The 19012-nt window shown below is 46.0% G+C and overlaps 1 protein-coding gene across 5 annotated transcripts; it reads right to left on the bottom strand.

Annotated features, from left to right (window-relative positions):
- Nucleotides 1-1936: 1936 nt before the first annotated feature.
- LOC124023946 (CCR4-NOT transcription complex subunit 10-like) lies at nt 1937-18035 on the bottom strand. Of its 5 annotated transcripts, none has more exons than XM_046338110.1 (20): nt 17840-18035; nt 17184-17227; nt 16813-16974; nt 16476-16626; nt 16134-16273; nt 15778-15879; nt 15373-15450; nt 15183-15266; nt 14755-14872; nt 11109-11267; nt 10686-10888; nt 10460-10581; nt 10099-10278; nt 9827-9907; nt 8383-8496; nt 4258-4388; nt 4056-4091; nt 3796-3920; nt 3585-3660; nt 1937-2736 (listed from the first exon to the last, which is right to left on the bottom strand). In XM_046338110.1, the coding sequence occupies exons 1-20, from the start codon at nt 17856-17858 to the stop codon at nt 2570-2572; spliced, it is 2292 nt and encodes a 763-aa protein (XP_046194066.1). In that variant the 5' UTR covers nt 17859-18035; the 3' UTR covers nt 1937-2569. The 5 variants fall into 5 exon arrangements, with proteins under 5 accessions (XP_046194066.1, XP_046194064.1, XP_046194065.1 ...); XM_046338108.1 differs by having other exon boundaries at nt 3796-3923; nt 17840-18033; XM_046338109.1 differs by having other exon boundaries at nt 3796-3923; nt 16134-16270; nt 17840-18032.
- Between the last annotated feature and the right edge of the window lie 977 nt (nt 18036-19012).

Below are 19012 nucleotides of genomic sequence, written 5' to 3'. Positions count from 1 at the left end.
TTAGAAATGGTCTGTGTTCCATCCTCCACAGTGAGGTTGAGCAGTATGGGAGGATTCCAGCATTAGTACTTTTCTTCTCATGGAGATAAACAACCGAAGCCTATCAGTTCATAAGAACATGGTCTTAGACAAATTGACTACATGATCATATTAAAGTCAAACTCCGGTAGGTATAATGCTAGTGTTCCACGTTTTGAAAAACTCTCAATAAGCAGCTTTTACCTATTCTGATGAAAAAAATGTTTTTAAAATTACATAAGTTCCAACTTTAAAATGCTTAATCAGATAATTTTGGGTGGAAAAAAAGTACTGACTCAAACAGATTTGTTTTACTTTTCCAATGTATAATTTTTGTTGGTGTCTCATAGTAATGTGGGGAAAAATGTCTCAAGGAAAAAATATTCTGTATTGTGACAATTCTATGCTGTTGTGAAATATACATTATACTGTCAGATGTCTCTGATCCTTAGTCCTAGTCAGGCCATTTGAGCATGGTGCATGGTGAACGGGGTATATTAATCATTTGATACTTTAGGCCATTTACTCTGGAATTGTGTTCAACCCCAAAAAATTCACTGTATGAAAAACGTTGGTCGTTTGACCCTTTTGTGGGGTTTATATAACCTGGAGTCGAGCCTAAATATTGTGCAGTTTCAGTTGAAGTGAAATGGAAGGCTGCTCCATATAGATTCCACTTATGAGTGTTTGAAGGGGATAGCAGTGAGATTAGGATACCCTATACCCTCTATTGACTGGTTGGAAGTGTTGGTGAGCCCTAAATACCACCCTGTTCCCCAGAGCACAGGTGTTAAACTCATTCCACGGAGGGCTGTTTGTTTTCACGTCTTCCTTGTACTTGATTGAGGAATTTAGGTCACCTGGTTGTCTTAAGTTTTAGCAGACGCTCCTATCCAGAGAGACTTGCAGTAGTACTGGTCCCTCGCGGGAATCGATCCCACAACCCAGATGTTGCTAGTGCCATGCTCTACCAACTAGACGCATGGAACCTGGGTCGTCTAGGTCTTAATTGAAAGGAAAAACCAAAAGCCTGCAGACACTGGACTAGGCCTTTCATGGAATGAGTGACACCCCTGCCCTATAGAGGGCACTACTTTTGACTAGAGTCCTATCAAAAGTTGTGCATTATATAGGGACTAGGGTGCCATTTGGGACTCAAGAAGCATTTTGAAGGATGTTAGGCGACTGCTGTTAACCTGCCGTATGCTTCTCGTCTATATGGACTTAACATTTCCTATGCAGTTTGGGACTTCAATAAAATGGGGTTCTTGTATGCAACATCCATTTCCTGATCCGTCTCTTTTTGAGTCCAGTTATTCAGGCACTGTAGAATAACAGAAAAGCAGTGTGTCCACATACCAAGAGGTGATCAGTGACCAGGCAAAGCCATGTGTTTATTAGTGAGGATTATTCTCATGGCTCAGTCTGGCAGCAGGGAAGGGGAGGCTTTAGGAAGTAACACCCCAGTCTCCTTTATCTCATCACCTGATTTACTTAAGGTACATTACAATGGGTGGTCCAGGTCTCATGTCCCATGTGGGGGGAGGCCGATGACAGAGGGCACCATCAGACCAACTCCTTGAAATTTGCGTTTGTCTAAAACTTCACTGTTACATGTGTACATTACCTGTATTTATACATTGTTTTAACAGGAAAATATCAAGTTGGAGTGTGTTTAATGGCACCCTATTCCAAATCCGATGGGCCCTGGTCAATCAAGAGTTGTACTATGTACCAAAACCAGATTTTAGTTTGTGTGGTCCTTGTGCCTTCCTATAAAAGGACAGACAGCAACCTCTTAACCCCCACACAAAGCATATTCCTCCTCTGACATGAGAGCAGCACAACTCCACCTTCTCCCTCCAGGGTCTGAAAACTATTACAGACCCACCAACCATATAAAATGCAAGTCAGCTTACTTCTGTAAATAAAATTTATTTTTTTATACAGGTATTTAATTTGCCCCAAGCAAAAGTCAGTCAGTATAGATCATAACGGATGTTGCTGTCACAAATGGAAAGTTAAAACTCTCAGAGAACAGAGAAATCATGTCAGATCTGCCCCAAAGACACTGCAGGTGATAGCCACTGAATAAAGGCTCCATCCCAAATGTTACCCAGTTCCTTATATAGGGCACTACTTTTATTAGGGCCCCATAGGGCTCTGGTCAAAAGGAGTGCACTTACATAGGGGATAAGGTGTAATTTGGGCCATGAACGCACCCTTCATCCACCCGACAGGAGACCTCTGCATTTCATACCAGGACCTGACCTGGAGGGGCTCCGTCTGGGCGCTGAGGAGTTCAAATTTCCCTAGATACAGATATAGGATCAGCTTCCTCTCCACCAATGTTAATCTTAACCATTAGTGGGAGGAAATACAAAGCTGAGTCAAGATCAGCATCTAGGGACAACTTCACCCTACACCGGCACTGAGTTGGGGTCAGCTTGCCTTAAATAAATAATACACTGAGGTGAAGTGATGAGAGGTGGACAGGTGCGTGTTGCTGTGCAATGGGGCAAGGAGGGTTAGGGGAACAAGGGTTGAGGACTCATTTGCGCTGGACTGTTGTGAAGGGTGAGGGCATCTGGATGGGTGGTTGGACAGGCTGGAAGGAGGAGGGAACAGGCTTCTTTCGTGTGTCTGGAGAGGGCGCCTGGAGCACTGAGGGGAGGAGCTGGTTACGTTTGATGATCTGTAGGGCGAGCTGTGTGTTCCCTGAGAGAGGAGAGGAGAGGGGTGGGGGGTGGGGGGGGGGGGGGGGGAGGGGGTGGGGACATAGAGGGGGGGACATAGAGAGGAGAGGGGTGGGGACATAGAGGGGTTGGGGGGTGGGAACAATGTGAGGAGAGGGGGTGGGGGTGGGAACATAAAGTGAGGAGAGGGGTGGGGGACATAAAGTGGGAGGGGTGGGGACATAAAGTGAGGAGAGGGGGTGGGGACATAAAGTGAGGAGAGGGGTGGGAACATAAAGTGAGGAGAGGGGGTGGGGACATAAAGTGAGGAGAGGGGTGGGGACATAAAGTGAGGAGAGGGGGTGGGAACATAAAGTGAGGAGAGGGGGTGGGGACATAAAGTGAGGAGAGGGGTGGGGACATAAAGTGAGGAGAGGGGGTGGGAACATAAAGTGAGGAGAGGGGGTGGGAACATAAAGAGAGGAGAGGGGGTGGGAACATAAAGTGAGGAGAGGGGGTGGGAACATAAAGAGAGGCAGAGGGAAACGGTGAGATCATACACAGCTCTTAGTAAGGTCATAAGGTCCTGACCCCTGCCCTTTCTACACTGGATAGAGGTTGACTGACAGCAGTAATCTGTCATCACTGCCTTTGTGCCAGAGTGTGGCCTTCGGCATTCTACCTGGAGAATTCTAGAACTGGAATGTCAAGAGTTTGACATCAGTCTCAACACTTCCTTGGAACCCCTCCCCCTTACCTCATACTATGCTAGAAAACAATAGTCAATAAGAATCTATAAAAGACAACTATCATAAGGGCCATATTGGGAAACCCGAGGGCCCCACATCACAACTTTGCAGGTGGGAATGAGACCCCAGAGAGAAGACTCACCGTTCTGCAGCTCCAGGTAGACAGCCAGTAAGATGGCTTCAGGAGGAATCTCCTTGGTGTTCACCATGGAGGCGGCCTGGGAGAGAGGAACAGGTTCACAGACATCTAAACACAGTCATGTTTGGGATAATAACACATCTGAATGGTTTCAAGAGATAAGTATGTACTGTAGCTGTGTGTGTGGTCGTGTGCCTGCAAGTATGAACCGTACCTGATGCAGGCACTTGCGGGCCTTCTCGTACTCACTCCTCAGACAATAGGCACTGCCCAGGTTGAACAGCATTATGGCCCGGGCTGAGCTCACTGTGCTGGGGTAACACAGAGGAGTCTGCTTCCCTGCTGTACCAACACACAACACACCCTGTCAACACATGATCACTGGATGTCACCTCACACACAGATGGGGAGTCTCTACTGAGACTGCAGGGAGTGTGTTAGGTGATAAGTGTGTGTGTGTATATATACACTCACATGACTCGACAGGCTCCAGATCCCCTTTATCTGGCCCTGTGAACACAAAATCAAACAGTGATCCAGTCATCATGTGACTCAGACATCAAACCATCATGTGGTAAAATGGATAGGTCATTTCAGTTAGGGCAGAATACTGGTTGGGGTGCTGTGTTTTCCAGCAGAGCCATCGATTGGAGGAGGGGTGGGTGTGAGGACTAACCTTGGTCCTGCTCGCTGGACAACACCCCCATGGAGACATCAGTGACATTCTCTGGGTTGAGGTGACCGATGGCCTCTGAGATCCGGTCCAGGGATATGAGGGCCTCTGCAGCATACAGGTGTCCCAGGAACCTGGAACAGAGAGACATTGGGTCAGACAGAATCAGATCACTAGTATTGGGGCTTGTTCATGGGGATGTGAACATAGCTAATCATATATACTGTCAAAAAAGGTGATCTACCGTGAAACTTCAATTAACAGCCTGGGCGTTAAATCACTCAACACAACACACTTCTTAGAGACAGGCGGATATTTGAGCCGGATTCTTTGTCCTTAATGCACACAGCTTTTGCATTGTTAATTGTTTAATTCCAGCATTATTATTATTATTCTTTTTTGAATTTTACCCCTTTTTCTCCCCAATTTCATGGTGTCCAATTGTTGTAGTAGCTACTATCTTGTCTCATCGCTACAACTCCCGTACGGGCTCGGGAGAGACGAAGGATGAAAGTCATGCGTCCTCCGATACACAACCCAACCAAGCCGCACTGCTTCTTAACACGGTGCGGCTGGCTTCCGGGTTGGATGCGCACTAATGCGCCGGAGGAAACACCGTGCACCTGGCCACCTTGGCTAGCGCACACTGCGCCCAGCCCGCCACAGGAGTCGCTGGTGCGCGATGAGACAATGACACTCCTACCGACCAAGCCCTCCCTAACCCGGGCGACGCTAGGCCAATTGTGCGTCGCCCCACGGACCTCCCGGTCACGGCTGGTTACGACAGAGCCTGGGCGCGTACCCAGGGACTCTGATGGCACAGCTGGTGCTGCAGTACAGCGCCCTTAACCACTGCGCCACCCGGGAGGCCCAATTCCAGCATTATTTTAATCAATTTCCTACACGGTCAGGTTTATTTTGTCTTAGTATGCGCCTCTATAAAAATGTACTAGTCTCCTTTATGACTGTGCATTTTCAGCAGTTCTTACTTTTGCCACTAGAGGGTGGTCGGACAATTTCTGTACTCCTAAAGTTTAGTGTTTTTGTGCTGGCCGGTTAGCTAGCAGTTATTAGTGCTTTCCTCCTGCCGATAAAAACGGATGATTGCCATAATTGATTTTTTTTATGTCACAAACCAAACATTAAACCTCGTAAACGATGAATGGTAATCACGTAAACAGTTAATTTGCTGAAATGTCTGCTGTTGCCTAGCTATTAAATGGGACTGGTGGCTATTTGATACTGAGTTTTACAGTATGTACAGGTGCGACCTAATATATTGGCACCCCTGCACTTTCCTTAAATAATTCCCCTATTCTCAAATCAATTTGACATAACGTTTTTTCCCCCGAACATTGTTATTGGATTTTCAACATTGCAGAACCAAATTTGGTTTTGTAAACTGAATTTACAATTTAGAAAATAAAGACCAACGACAAAATGATTGGCACCCCGGAGCTGAAACTTGCACAGCCTTTAGCCAAGATAACGGCAGACAAACACTTCTTGTAGCCATCAATGAACTTGCTGCACCTTTCTACTGACAATTAGGCCCCCTTTCAGCAGCAATCTGCTCTAATTCTTTCATGTTTGAGGGGTGCCCTCCACCTACTGGTGTTTTCAGATCTCACCATAGGTTATGGATGTACATGGTGTGGTGACCAAAAGTTTATTTACGTATTTTTTAACTTATTTTAGAAGAAATACATTAACCCTCCACATTCTGGGGTGAGGAGGACAGCAGGATACCCCCCCCCCTAGTCTGTCATTAACCCTCCACATTCTGGGGTGAGGAGGACAGCAGGATGCCCCCCCCCTAGTCTGTCATTAACCCTCCACATTCTGGGGTGAGGAGGACAGCAGGATACCCCCCTAGTATGTCATTAACCCTCCACATTCTGGGGTGAGGAGGACAGCAGGATACCCCCCCCAGTATGTCATTAACCCTCCACATTCTGGGGTGAGGAGGACAGCAGGATACCCCCCCCCTAGTATGTCATTAACCCTCCACATTCTGGGGTGAGGAGGACAGCAGGATACCCCCTAGTATGTCATTAACCCTCCACATTCTGGGGTGAGGAGGACAGCAGGATACCCCCTAGTATGTCATTAACCCTCCACATTCTGGGGTGAGGAGGACAGCAGGATACCCCCTAGTATGTCATTAACCCTCCACATTCTGGGGTGAGGAGGACAGCAGGATGCCCCCCCCCCTAGTATGTCATTAACCCTCCACATTCTGGGGTGAGGAGGACAGCAGGATACCCCCTAGTATGTCATTAACCCTCCACATTCTGGGGTGAGGAGGACAGCAGGATGCCCCCCTAGTATGTCATTAACCCTCCACATTCTGGGGTGAGGAGGACAGCAGGATGCCCCCCCTAGTATGTCATTAACCCTCCACATTCTGGGGTGAGGACAGCAGGATGCCCCCCGCTAGTATGTCATTAACCCTCCACATTCTGGGGTGAGGAGGACAGCAGGATACCCCCCCTAGTCTGTCATTAACCCTCCACATTCTGGGGTGAGGAGGACAGCAGGATGCCCCCCTAGTCTGTCATTAACCCTCCACATTCTGGGGTGAGGAGGACAGCAGGATGCCCCCCTAGTCTGTCATTAACCCTCCACATTCTGGGGTGAGGAGGACAGCAGGATGCCCCCCCCCTAGTATGTCATTAACCCTCCACATTCTGGGGTGAGGAGGACAGCAGGATGCCCCCCCCCCTAGTATGTCATTAACCCTCCACATTCTGGGGTGAGGACAGCAGGATGCCCCCCGCTAGTATGTCATTAACCCTCCACATTCTGGGGTGAGGAGGACAGCAGGATACCCCCCTAGTCTGTCATTAACCCTCCACATTCTGGGGTGAGGAGGACAGCAGGATGCCCCCCCTAGTCTGTCATTAACCCTCCACATTCTGGGGTGAGGAGGACAGCAGGATGCCCCCCTAGTATGTCATTAACCCTCCACATTCTGGGGTGAGGAGGACAGCAGGATGCCCCCCCCATGTCATTAACCCTCCACATTCTGGGGTGAGGAGGACAGCAGGATGCCCCCCCCCTAGTATGTCATTAACCCTCCACATTCTGCAGTGAGGAGGACAGCAGGATACCCCCCTAGTCTGTCATTAACCCTCCACATTCTGGGGTGAGGAGGACAGCAGGATACCAAGGAAGGAGGAGGGGCTGACGGGAAGTCTGTGGTCATGAAGTCATTAAGTAGTCTGAAGAGTCAAGAGGTCTGCTAGGGCCACATTACCATTACCAGACGGTGAGTCATGTTGAGTGCTGTAAGCTTTGGGGGAGGGGGTGGTAAGTCATATGGAGGTTAATGAAGTGATAACAAGAGGTGCATGGGTAGCGGGAAGGAGGGGGGAGAGGAAGAAACAGAAAGAGGTGTTGAGGGGAAAGGGGGAGTGAGGATGAAAGGCTAAGGGAAAAGGGGATAGAGGAATGAAGTCCATCTGGTGTAAGAGTTTATCTGAGTGGGGAAAGAGAGATGGATAGAGAGAGACAGATGGATAGAGAGAGACAGATGGATAGAGAGAGACAGATGGATAGAGAGAGACAGATGGATAGAGAGAGACAGATGGATAGAGAGAGACAGATGGATAGAGAGAGACAGATGGATAGAGAGAGACAGATGGATAGAGAGAGACAGATGGATAGAGAGAGACAGATGGATAGAGAGAGACAGATGGATAGAGAGAGACAGATGGATAGAGAGAGACAGATGGATAGAGAGAGACAGATGGATAGAGAGAGACAGATGGATAGAGAGAGACAGATGGATAGAGAGAGACAGATGGATAGAGAGAGACAGATGGATAGAGAGAGACAGATGGATAGAGAGAGACAGATGGATAGAGAGAGACAGATGGATAGAGAGAGACAGATGGATAGAGAGAGACAGATGGATAGAGAGAGACAGATGGATAGAGAGAGACAGATGGATAGAGAGAGACAGATGGATAGAGAGAGACAGATGGATAGAGAGAGACAGATGGATAGAGAGAGACAGATGGATAGAGAGAGACAGATGGATAGAGAGAGACAGATGGATAGAGAGAGACAGATGGATAGAGAGAGACAGATGGATAGAGAGAGACAGATGGATAGAGGTCTTACTTGAGTGATCCAGACAGCTTGGTCTGGTGAAGGAGCTTCTCTGCATGGTTCAGGGCCATCAGGTTGTCTCCTAACACCAGGGCCACATAGGCACTGCAGGCCAGGAGGGAACACCTAGAGAGACAACACCATATAGGAGGACCCAGTCAACACGTCCAGGACAACAACAGATCACACTAACCCTGCACTGGGAAACATAGTGGGTTGCATAACTTTCAGATGTGGGGGAAATTCATTCTTTATTGAAATGAATACTAATTAAACAAATTCAGTTCTTTCAATTATTTTTCTTGGTTAAAGAAAAGTGCAGGTGAGGAGAGTCTGGACTGTAGTGGTCGTGTCCCTCCCAGACCTCTCACTGGTTGGCAACAGAACACTCAGGGATTCCAGGAAATAAACCCAAGTAGTTGACGGGGCTGCTCGTAAACTTTCCCTGTGGGGTCAGCCCTTCATTCAGCACATCCTCCCCAACTCTAACCCCTCCCCAACTCTACCCCCTCCTAATGAAAAGTGGAGGGCAAGCTTTGTCCAATTAGTCCAGAGAACAGAGACCCAGGAGGACCAGGGCAACAGAGACCCAGGAGGACCAGGGCAACAGAGACCCAGGAGGACCAGGGCAACAGAGACCCAGGAGGACCAGGGCAACAGAGAATGGAAAAAAGAAAAAGTGGATAAAGGATTATTAACTGACTGGAGGAGACAGGAAGGGGAGAAAGGATTATTAACTGACTGGGGGAGACAGGAAGGGGAGAAAGGATTATTAACTGACTGGAGGAGACAGGAAGGGGAGAAAGGATTATTAACTGACTGGAGGAGACAGGAAGGGGAGACAGGATTATTAACTGACTGGGGGAGACAGGAAGAGGAGACAGGATTATTAACTGACTGGGGGAGACAGGAAGAGGAGAAAGGATTATTAACTGACTGGGGGAGACAGGAAGGGGAGAAAGGATTATTAACTGACTGGAGGAGACAGGAAGGGGAGAAAGGATTATTAACTGACTGGGGGAGACAGGAAGAGGAGAAAGGATTATTAACTGACTGGGGGAGACAGGAAGGGGAGAAAGGATTATTAACTGACTGGGGGAGACAGGAAGGGGAGAAAGGATTATTAACTGACTGGGGAGACAGGAAGGGGAGAAAGGATTATTAACTGACTGGGGAGACAGGAAGGGGAGAAAGGATTATTAACTGACTGGGGGAGACAGGAAGGGGAGAAAGGATTATTAACTGACTGGGGGAGACAGGAAGGGGAGAAAGGATTATTAACTGACTGGGGGAGACAGGAAGGGGAGAAAGGATTATTAACTGACTGGGGGAGACAGGAAGGGGAGAAAGGATTATTAACTGACTGGGGGAGACAGGAAGGGGAGAAAGGATTATTAACTGACTGGGGGAGACAGGAAGGGGAACAGAAAGGTCTGGGTAGAGAGGTCTCTCTTACCTGAGGTTTTCAACCTCCTGTTTCCTCAGAGGTGAAGACGGTGCTGCAGAAAGGAACTTGTCTCCTTCTTGACCCTTCCCACTGTCAAACCAACGATAAGGACGTCGGGGAAATGGAAAGAAAGATACTTCCTGTAAAGTTCTTCTTCTATAAGAGGACATGGAGAGCTGAATCCTTGTTAATAGTCTATAATCTTAACCACAGTGCTCTACAAAAATAGATTTGACAAGGCATGTTTTAGCACCAATCTCAGGGTGAGATGAGACACTGACCTGCAGGCGTCGCTGTTCTCTGAGCCGCTCTCTGTGCTGCCTGACTGGCTGGTTGTCTTGGAGCCGTTCTCTGCCTTGTTCTCCTGCTGCTGGTGATCAGGGAGGAGGACCAGGCCGTTCCTCAGACAGATCGCTGCAAACTCCATACTGGCCACCGGAATGGCTGCAGACTGCCCATCACTACACACACCCACATTTAGGAGAGGAAAGAGTAAACCAAGAGGTTAATGGAGATATAGTAATGATCAACATCTTGAGTTGTCTCAGAGTACCCTCTAATTTCAGCAATCACTACCACGTAAACAAATGTTTTAGCGCCATCTCCTGGACAGCACTGGTTATAGGGAGAGGGAAAACGGACCTGTAGATTGTGTTCTGGGTGGACTGTGATGCCAGGATGATCTTGCGATGGTAGCCCTGCCCAACGATGGCCTGAACAATGCCCTTTTTACTCGGAAGACCCTTGTTGTCTTGTTCTAAGCTCTGGAAAAATAACAAAATGCTAAATTTGAATGTTGTTAAGTTTTATTTCACTGTAAGAAAACAAGTGTGTGTGTGAGTGTGTGTTTTTTAAAATCACAACTCACACCCTTGTTGGCAGCAATGCAGCACTCTGCCAACCGTAACCAGAGGCCAGGGTTAGAGTGGTACACCTGCACAGCATCCATCAGACAGTCGAAAGCCGCCAGGGGCCGGCCGATGTGCAGCAGCTGGATCCCACAGTTATACAGCAGCTCATAACGCTTGTTGGCTAGCAGTGCACACATGGGGATGCCCGAGAACTGCTTAGCTGGAAGGACAGAGAGACAACAGAGCTAGTCGGCGTACAATGACAGGAGAAACATGTAGGACCAGTTTCCCAGACACAGATTAAACTAGTCCTGCACTAAGATACCATTTTGATGTCCGAATCTGCATAACATACTTTTAAGTCCAAGACTAGACTTAATCTGTGTCCGAGAAACTGTCCTGTGGCTTTGAATGGAGTTAAACCCAGTTTGTTGACTCACATTGCCCGTTCCCCGTCGCCCCACCGTCCCCCAGCTGTGCACACGTGTGGTCGTTCTCCTGCAGGGCCTTTTTGAAGTAGAATATACCTAGGTTGTGTTTCCCCATGGCAAAGTGTATGCAACCCAGATTGTTCCAGAACATACAGCGCACACATTCACCTGATGGTAGAAACAAACAAGAAAGAACATTTAGCGGAAGTTCACTTTCATATAGGGAAGTGGCTCCCAAACTTTTTATAGTCCCGTACCCCTTCAAACGTTCAATCTCCAGCTGCGAACCCCCTCTAGCACCAGGGTCAGCTGTACCCCCTCTAGCACCAGGGTCAGCACTCTCAAATGTTGTTTTTTGCCATCATTGTAACCCTGCCACACATACATTATACAATGCATTTATTAGACATAAGAATGAGTGTGAGTTGTCGTCACAACGCGGCTCATGGGAAGTGACAAAGAGCTCTTATAGGACCAAATCAAATCAATAATTTAGCTTTCTTACATATAAACTTAATTTGTTAATCGAGAATTGTGAAAAACTCACCACAATTTAATGAGAAAGGTGTGCGTGAAAGGATGCACATAACTCTGCAATGTTGGGTTGTATTAGAGAGAGTCACAGTCTTAAATCATATTCCACACACAGTCTGTGCCTGTATTTAGTTTTCATGCTAGTGAGGGCCGAGAATCCACTCTCACATAGGTACGTGGTTGCAAAGGGCATCAGTGTCTTAACAGCATGATTCTCCAAGGCAAACTGAGTGCAGCCCAATCCAGAAATCTGGCAGTGGCTTCTGATTAAATTCCATTTTCACAGAACCGCTTGCTGCAATTTCAATGAGGCCCCCTTGCTCAGATATTGGTAATTTGACTGGAGGCAGGGCATGAAAGGGATAACAAATCCAATAGTTTGTGTCGTCCATTTTAGGAAAGTACCTGTGTAATTACGCACCCAACTCACTCAGGTGCTTCGCTATATCACATTAGACATCGTCTGTAAGCTGGAGTTCATTTGCACAAAAAAAAAATCATACAATGATTGAAAGACCTGTGTTAAGACCTTGTTAATGCAGACAGAGAAGAGCTCCAACTTCTTCATCATAGCCTCAATTTTGTCCCGCACATGGAATATAGTTGCGAAGAGTCCCTGTAATCCCACCTAGATTCAGTTCATTCAGCCTAGAAAAACATCACCCAGATAGGCCAGTCGTGTAAGCGGTCAGACTAGTGAAAATTATGGCCAGTAATGAAAAGTTTAAGCTGGTCTCCTCAATTCAAAAAAGCATGCCAATACTTTGCCCCTTCATGACCAGGGCACTTCTGTTGTAAAAGCGTTACATGGTTGCTGCACATATTATTGCATAATGCAGAAAATACACGAGAGTCAGGGGCCTTGCTTTAACAAAGTTAAACATTTTTACTGTAATGTCCAAAACGTCTTTCAAGCTGTCAGGCATTCCTATGGCAGCAAGAGCCTCTTGGTGCACAGTGCATACTGCAGTGTACCCAAGAGCCTCTTGGTGCACATGGCAGTGTACCCAAGAGCCTCTTGGTGCACATGGCAGTGTACCCAAGAGCCTCTTGGTGCACATGGCAGTGTACCCAAGAGCCTCTTGGTGCACATGGCAGTGTACCCAAGAGCCTCTTGGTGCACATGGCAGTGTACCCAAGAGCCTCTCAGTGCATACGGCAGTGTACCCAAGAGCCTCTTGGTGCACATGGCAGTGTACCCAAGAGCCTCTTGGTGCACATGGCAGTGTACCCAAGAGCCTCTTGGTGCACATGGCAGTGTACCCAAGAGCCTCGGTGGATGTGCAGTGTACAGTGCATGCTGCAGTGTACCCAAGAGCCTCTCAGTGCATGCGGCAGTGTACCCAAGAGCCTCTCAGTGCACATGGCAGTGTACCCAAGAGCCTCTCAGTGCATACGGCAGTGTACCCAAGAGCCTCAGTGCATACTGCAGTGTACCCAAGAGCCTCTCAGTGCATACTGCAGTGTACCCAAGAGCCTCTCCGTGCATACTGCAGTGTACCCAAGAGCCTCTCCGTGCATACTGCAGTGTACCCAAGAGCCTCTCCGTGCATACTGCAGTGTACCCAAGAGCCTCTCAGTGCATACTGCAGTGTACCCTCTCAGTGCATACGGCAGTGTACCCAAGAGCCTCTCAGTGCATACGGCAGTGTACCCAAGAGCCTCTCAGTGCATACTGCAGTGTACCCAAGAGCCTCTCAGTGCATACTGCAGTGTACCCAAGAGCCTCTCAGTGCATACTGCAGTGTACCCAAGAGCCTCTCGGTGCATACGGCAGTGTACCCAAGAGCCTCTCGGTGCATACTGCAGTGTACCCAAGAGCCTCTCAGTGCATACGGCAGTGTACCCAAGAGCCTCTCAGTGCATGCTGCATACCCAAGAGCCTCTCAGTGGATGCTGCAGTGTACCCAAGAGCCTCTCAGTGCATACTGCAGTGTACCCAAGAGCCTCTCAGTGCATACTGCAGTGTATCCATACTGCAGTGTACAAAAGGGTCTCTCGGTGGATGCTGCAGTGTACCCAAGTGGCGTCGGGAGCAACTGCTTGCACGCGCGTTACCACTCCACTATGTCTCCCTGTCATGGCTTTTGCACCATCAGTACAGATACCAACACATCTTGACCACCAAAGTCCATTTGATGTCACAAAGCTGTCCAGTACTTTAGAAATATCCTCTCCTGTTGTCCTGGTTTCCAGAAGAGGATGTTTTTCTTAATTGACCCCCATAAACATAACGGACATTTACCAGGAGCTGTTGACACATCGAGCTATAACGCATAGAATTCACTGCCTTGTATGCGAAGCAGTAATTGTTTCAAAACATCTCCTGCCATGTCACTGATGCGCTGTGAAACAGTGTTGTTTGATGAAGATATTGTCTGTATAGTTTTGGGGGCCTTTTCCCCCAGCATTGTTCCAGCCATATCCGCGGCAGAAGCAAGAATTAAGTTATCCACAATAGTATGGGGCTTGCCTGTCCGAGCCACTCGGTAGCTCACCATATAAGACGCTTCTAGCCTCTTCTTATTAATGGTATCTGTTGCTTTTATACATCTTACTACTCAAAAGTCATCTTTATTCTCACTCAAAAAACTCCCGTGGCTTATTTTTCAAATGGTCATGTTTCGTTTCTAAATGTCTGGCAAGAGTGAAGGTTTCCCCGCGAGAAAGTAACGGTTAATGTGATTGGATGTTCATTATTTAACCAGGCTACCTGTATTTGACATTGTGTTGCTATTTCACTGAACACTAGATGGTTTCATTTTATTTCTGTCATTGAAACTAGGCTACTCAAGAGCAGAAAAAGACCCTCACCCAAATGTATAGACCCATTGGAAAAAATAAAAGCAGTTTACATGTATTTTTTTTTTTTTAAAGGAATCACATTTATTTGGCGTACCCCCCGACGGCATTGCGTGCACCCCAGTTTGGGAAAACCTGATATAGGTAATACTCAATTGTGCTCTGTCACTAACAGGACAGTCCTAAACCCTTTTCACACCATCTAGACAACCTGATCCATATAGTCCTGAATCGGATATATACTTTTACATTGTCTTTTCCAGCACGTTCCAACAACCTTGTTGGATGTATGACCAGGTAAACAGGGGTCTAAACATACCTGTTTTGATGGCCCCAGGGTGCTCTGCGATGTTGGAGCTGTTTAAGAGCTTCACTGCTTTGCGGTAGTTTCCTCTCAGGTACTCAAAGTTACTCTTGAGGAAGAGTGAGGAAGCAGACTAGTGGGAGATGAAGGAAACACAGGTTGGCATGGAAACATTGACATTCTAGTCATTTAGCAGATGCCCTCATCCAAAACGACTTACAATCAGTGCATTCGACTGAAGCAGGGAAAGGCAGGAAGGGGATGTTTGGGAGAGAGCAGGTTTAGTAAGCCAGTTTAATAACCTGGTTCCAGATCATGTCGTGCCATCTTTCTAACTCCTATGGTCATTGTCACGCCATTGACCATAGGAGTTGGTAAGACAGCACAAACAGAAACCAGGCTAGTTTAGTAATGTGTTTAGCAACGCAAACATCATGACTCACATTCCCTGCTGTGTTCATCACAGACTTGATCTCCCTTTTGCAGGCCTTTGATGACTTCATCTGAATGTACGCTCGCACTTTGTACTGTGGACGGGAAGAACGACAAGTGTGAAACAAAAGCAGCAATTCAAAAGCTGCTTTTCCGTCTTCATTTCCTCCACCTCAGGAAAAGGATTGGTGTTAAACGTACCTGGTGCATTTTGGATTTAGCCGCTTCGATCATGTCAATGAACTCTGCCTTCTGGTTCCGACCATCTTTGTTGACACTCTGCAATATCAAGAGAGACACCAACGTTTGAAAATAACCACATTGCAAAATATAGACTTCAAATGTCTTCTCATAGTAAGTGAAGTTTAAACCATTAGTAAAATAGCCTGCACTCAGATGTAACTAGCGTAACCGCAGTAAGATATTTTTGGGGGGCAACCAAAAATTACGTGGACACCCAAAGTAGGAGTGTATAGTGTTTGGTTCTAAAGGCACCTTTACACTGACCCAACATTGACCACCAACCGCCAAATCACACCTATTAAATTCTAAGTTTGTTGGTCAATGTTGTATCAGTGTGTAGCGCCTGAAGTATATTTTAGTAACCTGTCCTCCAGTAAGCTCCCTGAGATTATCCTGAATGAGGTCTGCTGCCTCCACTACCGGGTCCCTGTGAATGTAGAACTTGCACTGTGTCTGAAATATTACCTGGACATGACAGACAACCTCAATGTGAGTACACACGCAGCAGCACATCTTTGCCGTCAACACAAGAACCTTACAGTTGCCACTAATAATAACATATCTGCTTAGGAAGAACAGTCCTTTCTCCAAGAGGTGGAAAATAACATTCAACATACATGAGCACAGTAACAAACATCAGAACATCATGGGTGAAAGTCAGAAACATGACACCTGAGAATGGTGCATGCTGGCACACCCCTCTTTAGAGGGACACGTACCTCCCCTTTGCCGTTCTTGTTATTTCCCTGTACAGACAGTTTCTCCAGCACAGCAAGGAGATGGAGGGCCTTCTCTGGCTGGTACGTTAGCAGGTACAGATCCACCAGCAAGAAGCAGACCGCCAGAGCAAACTTCTCTTCTAGGACAAATAACACCATCAAGCTAAACTGTTGGGCTGCAAAGGCCAATTCATCAGGAACATTGCCAGTTGCTGTGACTAAGTGTGTGCGTGTGAGTGTGTGTACGGTGTAGTCATGCAATACATTTCAATGTTTGTGTTCTCTGACAAGAGCTTATAGTCTGACAAATACGACTGTCCATATAAAAACACCAAAACCTACCAAACGGCTCCAGAAAATGGTACAGCCTCTCTCCAATAGCAATAGCTTCAGAGTACTGTCTCATGTGGTAGTGAATGATAGCTTGATTGTAGTAGAGAAGACTGTTTTCTACATCATCCAAACCATCAATATCCTCCATTGAAGTGTGAACCTTGATAGACAAAAAAGATGCATGAATGTTAAGTATTAGCCAACTTAATGAACTATTGTGTGCATCTGTGAATATATTCATCAAGAATCAAGACATTTAAAACAGGAATCAACAATACTAGAATATGTTTAACATTTATTTGGCGTGTCATTGAGAGACTGGATAAAAGGTTTCAACGATAGTCACCTGGTTTTTCATTGCAATAAGAGTCTGCTTCAGGGTGCATGTGGTGGTTTGGCCGCTCTTGTAGAATTCAGCTATTGCTTTATTCAAAGCAATCTTGTAGTCCTCCTTGTTCAACTCTTGCAACTTCCCAAGGTGTTTCAAAGATTCCTCATAGTTTCCAGCCTGTGAGTAAACAAATTAAAATCAACAAATGTAACTAAAAAAAACGTGTGAATAGTTGCATCAACAAATGTAAACAAATATATGTAAATGTCAAATGTAAACAAACATGAATCAGATAGGTTTGATAGATGGAGTTGTAGCCAAGTTGGCTACAAACTCCCGAGGACAATTTGCAGAAAACTGTTGACGGTAAATAAATGCGACGTTACCGTAAACGCCTCCAACGCATTTGCAGCTATTGCTTTTTCTTGGTCTGAAATCCCAGGGAAGAAGTGTTATCATGCTTGACTTGAATTAAAACAAAAAATAATAATATATATAGCCCATTTAGCTAGCTAATAATGCCAACTGTTTGCTGCCAAGCCATAACATAATGTTAAACCAAGTTAGTTAACGTAAGCTAGCTAGGTCCAAATTCTGGTGGGCGTGTGTTGACAGTTAGCATTCATGACACGCTAGTCAAGATTGTTGACATGACAAGTTTGGGAACTAGCAAGCTAGTGAATAGGTAGTCGAGTGTGCCAATGTTGGCACACGTGACACAATTAACAACTAGCTAGCTAACTAAATAGTTGTTTATTGGCATGTTTAGTTAGTAAATATAAATTCATAGCTAGTTAGCTACCAACGCAGCTAGCGCAAGGACACTGGAGGGATAGCTAGCTAGCAACACTGGCGTTTGCTAATATCAGCTAGCAAACAACCGATGGTTGGTTAAATGTAAAGTCCATGTAAATGCTGGTGGATGATTAAAACTAGTGTTTGTACTAGCTAGCTATCCGTACAGTTAGGAAGATAGAAATAACCGCGTTAGCATACCACTTTAGTTAACAGATATTAGCTAGCAAGCTAGTCACTCTCCCACCTGTGTTGTTATCTGCCATTTCGGGGATCTCGTGCTTTAATTGATGGAAATGCCCCAGCCAGAAGGTTTACTAAGATAAATATTGGGACAAAACGATTCGTTTACTATGTTAGCTAGCCAAGATGATAAATGTAAGTACTCAGCTCGTTCGTAACTAGAACAATATATCCGAAATCTGAACGCTCTCAAATGCTTTTTTCAGTGTTCCGCCATTGAAATGACGCTTGAAGTAAACAAATCTGAAAGAGGGGCAGCTCGTGACACAGATGCCTGTCAACACAGATAAATAGTACCATCTACCGGTATGGAGGGAAAATTCAAGAAAAGTGTATTACTCAAAGCCTGGTCCCCATCCCATACATCAAATAATGTGGTCACTCTCACTGTAAAATAAAATAATCCTGCGTATTCATTTGCATTACCGGGTTATCAGAAGACATACATGATCTGCACAACTTAATAAAAACCAAAGCTAATAAAATATTTTGCATCAGTTTTCAATAACTCGCACCCCTAACTTATCTCCACACGGTGGCAGTAAATGATCATTATTGATACATGATGATGCCCCGCAGACTGGAAAGTAAGAAAGTCAGAGAAACAAAAATAAAATATAAAGTAGGCCTGATCGTTGCATTTGCTTCGCTTCAAAATCATGCATATTTGACACCGGTGAAATGTTGTTTACAAAATGATGTTATCTCGCTATAAAAGGGTTGCACTATACTGTCGTGAAGCTCCAGGGAGGACAATATAACTAACAAAGTAAACCAATTGTGTACTGCAGGCTAATAATGAAAATCAATTAAGCATCATTACAGAATCTCTCTCCATCTCTCTCTGTCTCATCAAAAAGGAAGTTAATAAAAAAAGACTAATGGCTTTTTAATTGTATTTCACTCAGGCAATTCTACACCGTCTGTGGTTCTTTGAATAAAGGACCCAGAGTAAGATCGGTTATTTGGCAAAGTCAAAAAGAAATAGAAGATGCTGGAAGATGTTTGAAACCCAGTGGCAGTTCCTGCTCTCAATAGTGAAGACTCGAAGGAGAGACTTGGCAAGAACAGCTGAAATATGCAAAGGGAAACAACAGTCCATCACTACATTAACACATGAAGGTCAGTCAAGCCAGAAAATGTCAAGAACATAGAAAGTTTCTTCAAGTGCAGTCGC

The sequence above is a fragment of the Oncorhynchus gorbuscha genome, unplaced genomic scaffold (genome assembly GCF_021184085.1).
Source record: "Oncorhynchus gorbuscha isolate QuinsamMale2020 ecotype Even-year unplaced genomic scaffold, OgorEven_v1.0 Un_scaffold_1731, whole genome shotgun sequence".
NCBI lineage: Eukaryota > Metazoa > Chordata > Actinopteri > Salmoniformes > Salmonidae > Oncorhynchus > Oncorhynchus gorbuscha.
This window is presented reverse-complemented; position numbering and strand designations above follow the sequence as displayed.

Bases quoted from the DNA above. Each gene is read 5' to 3' on its own strand.
- LOC124023946 (XM_046338108.1), bottom strand. The intron at 15,880-16,133 runs GTACGTGTCCCT...TGTCATGTCCAG, and splicing joins ACAAGAACGGCAAAGGGGAG to GTAATATTTCAGACACAGTG. The intron at 15,451-15,777 runs GTTACTAAAATA...TTGATATTGCAG, and splicing joins GGGAGCTTACTGGAGGACAG to AGTGTCAACAAAGATGGTCG.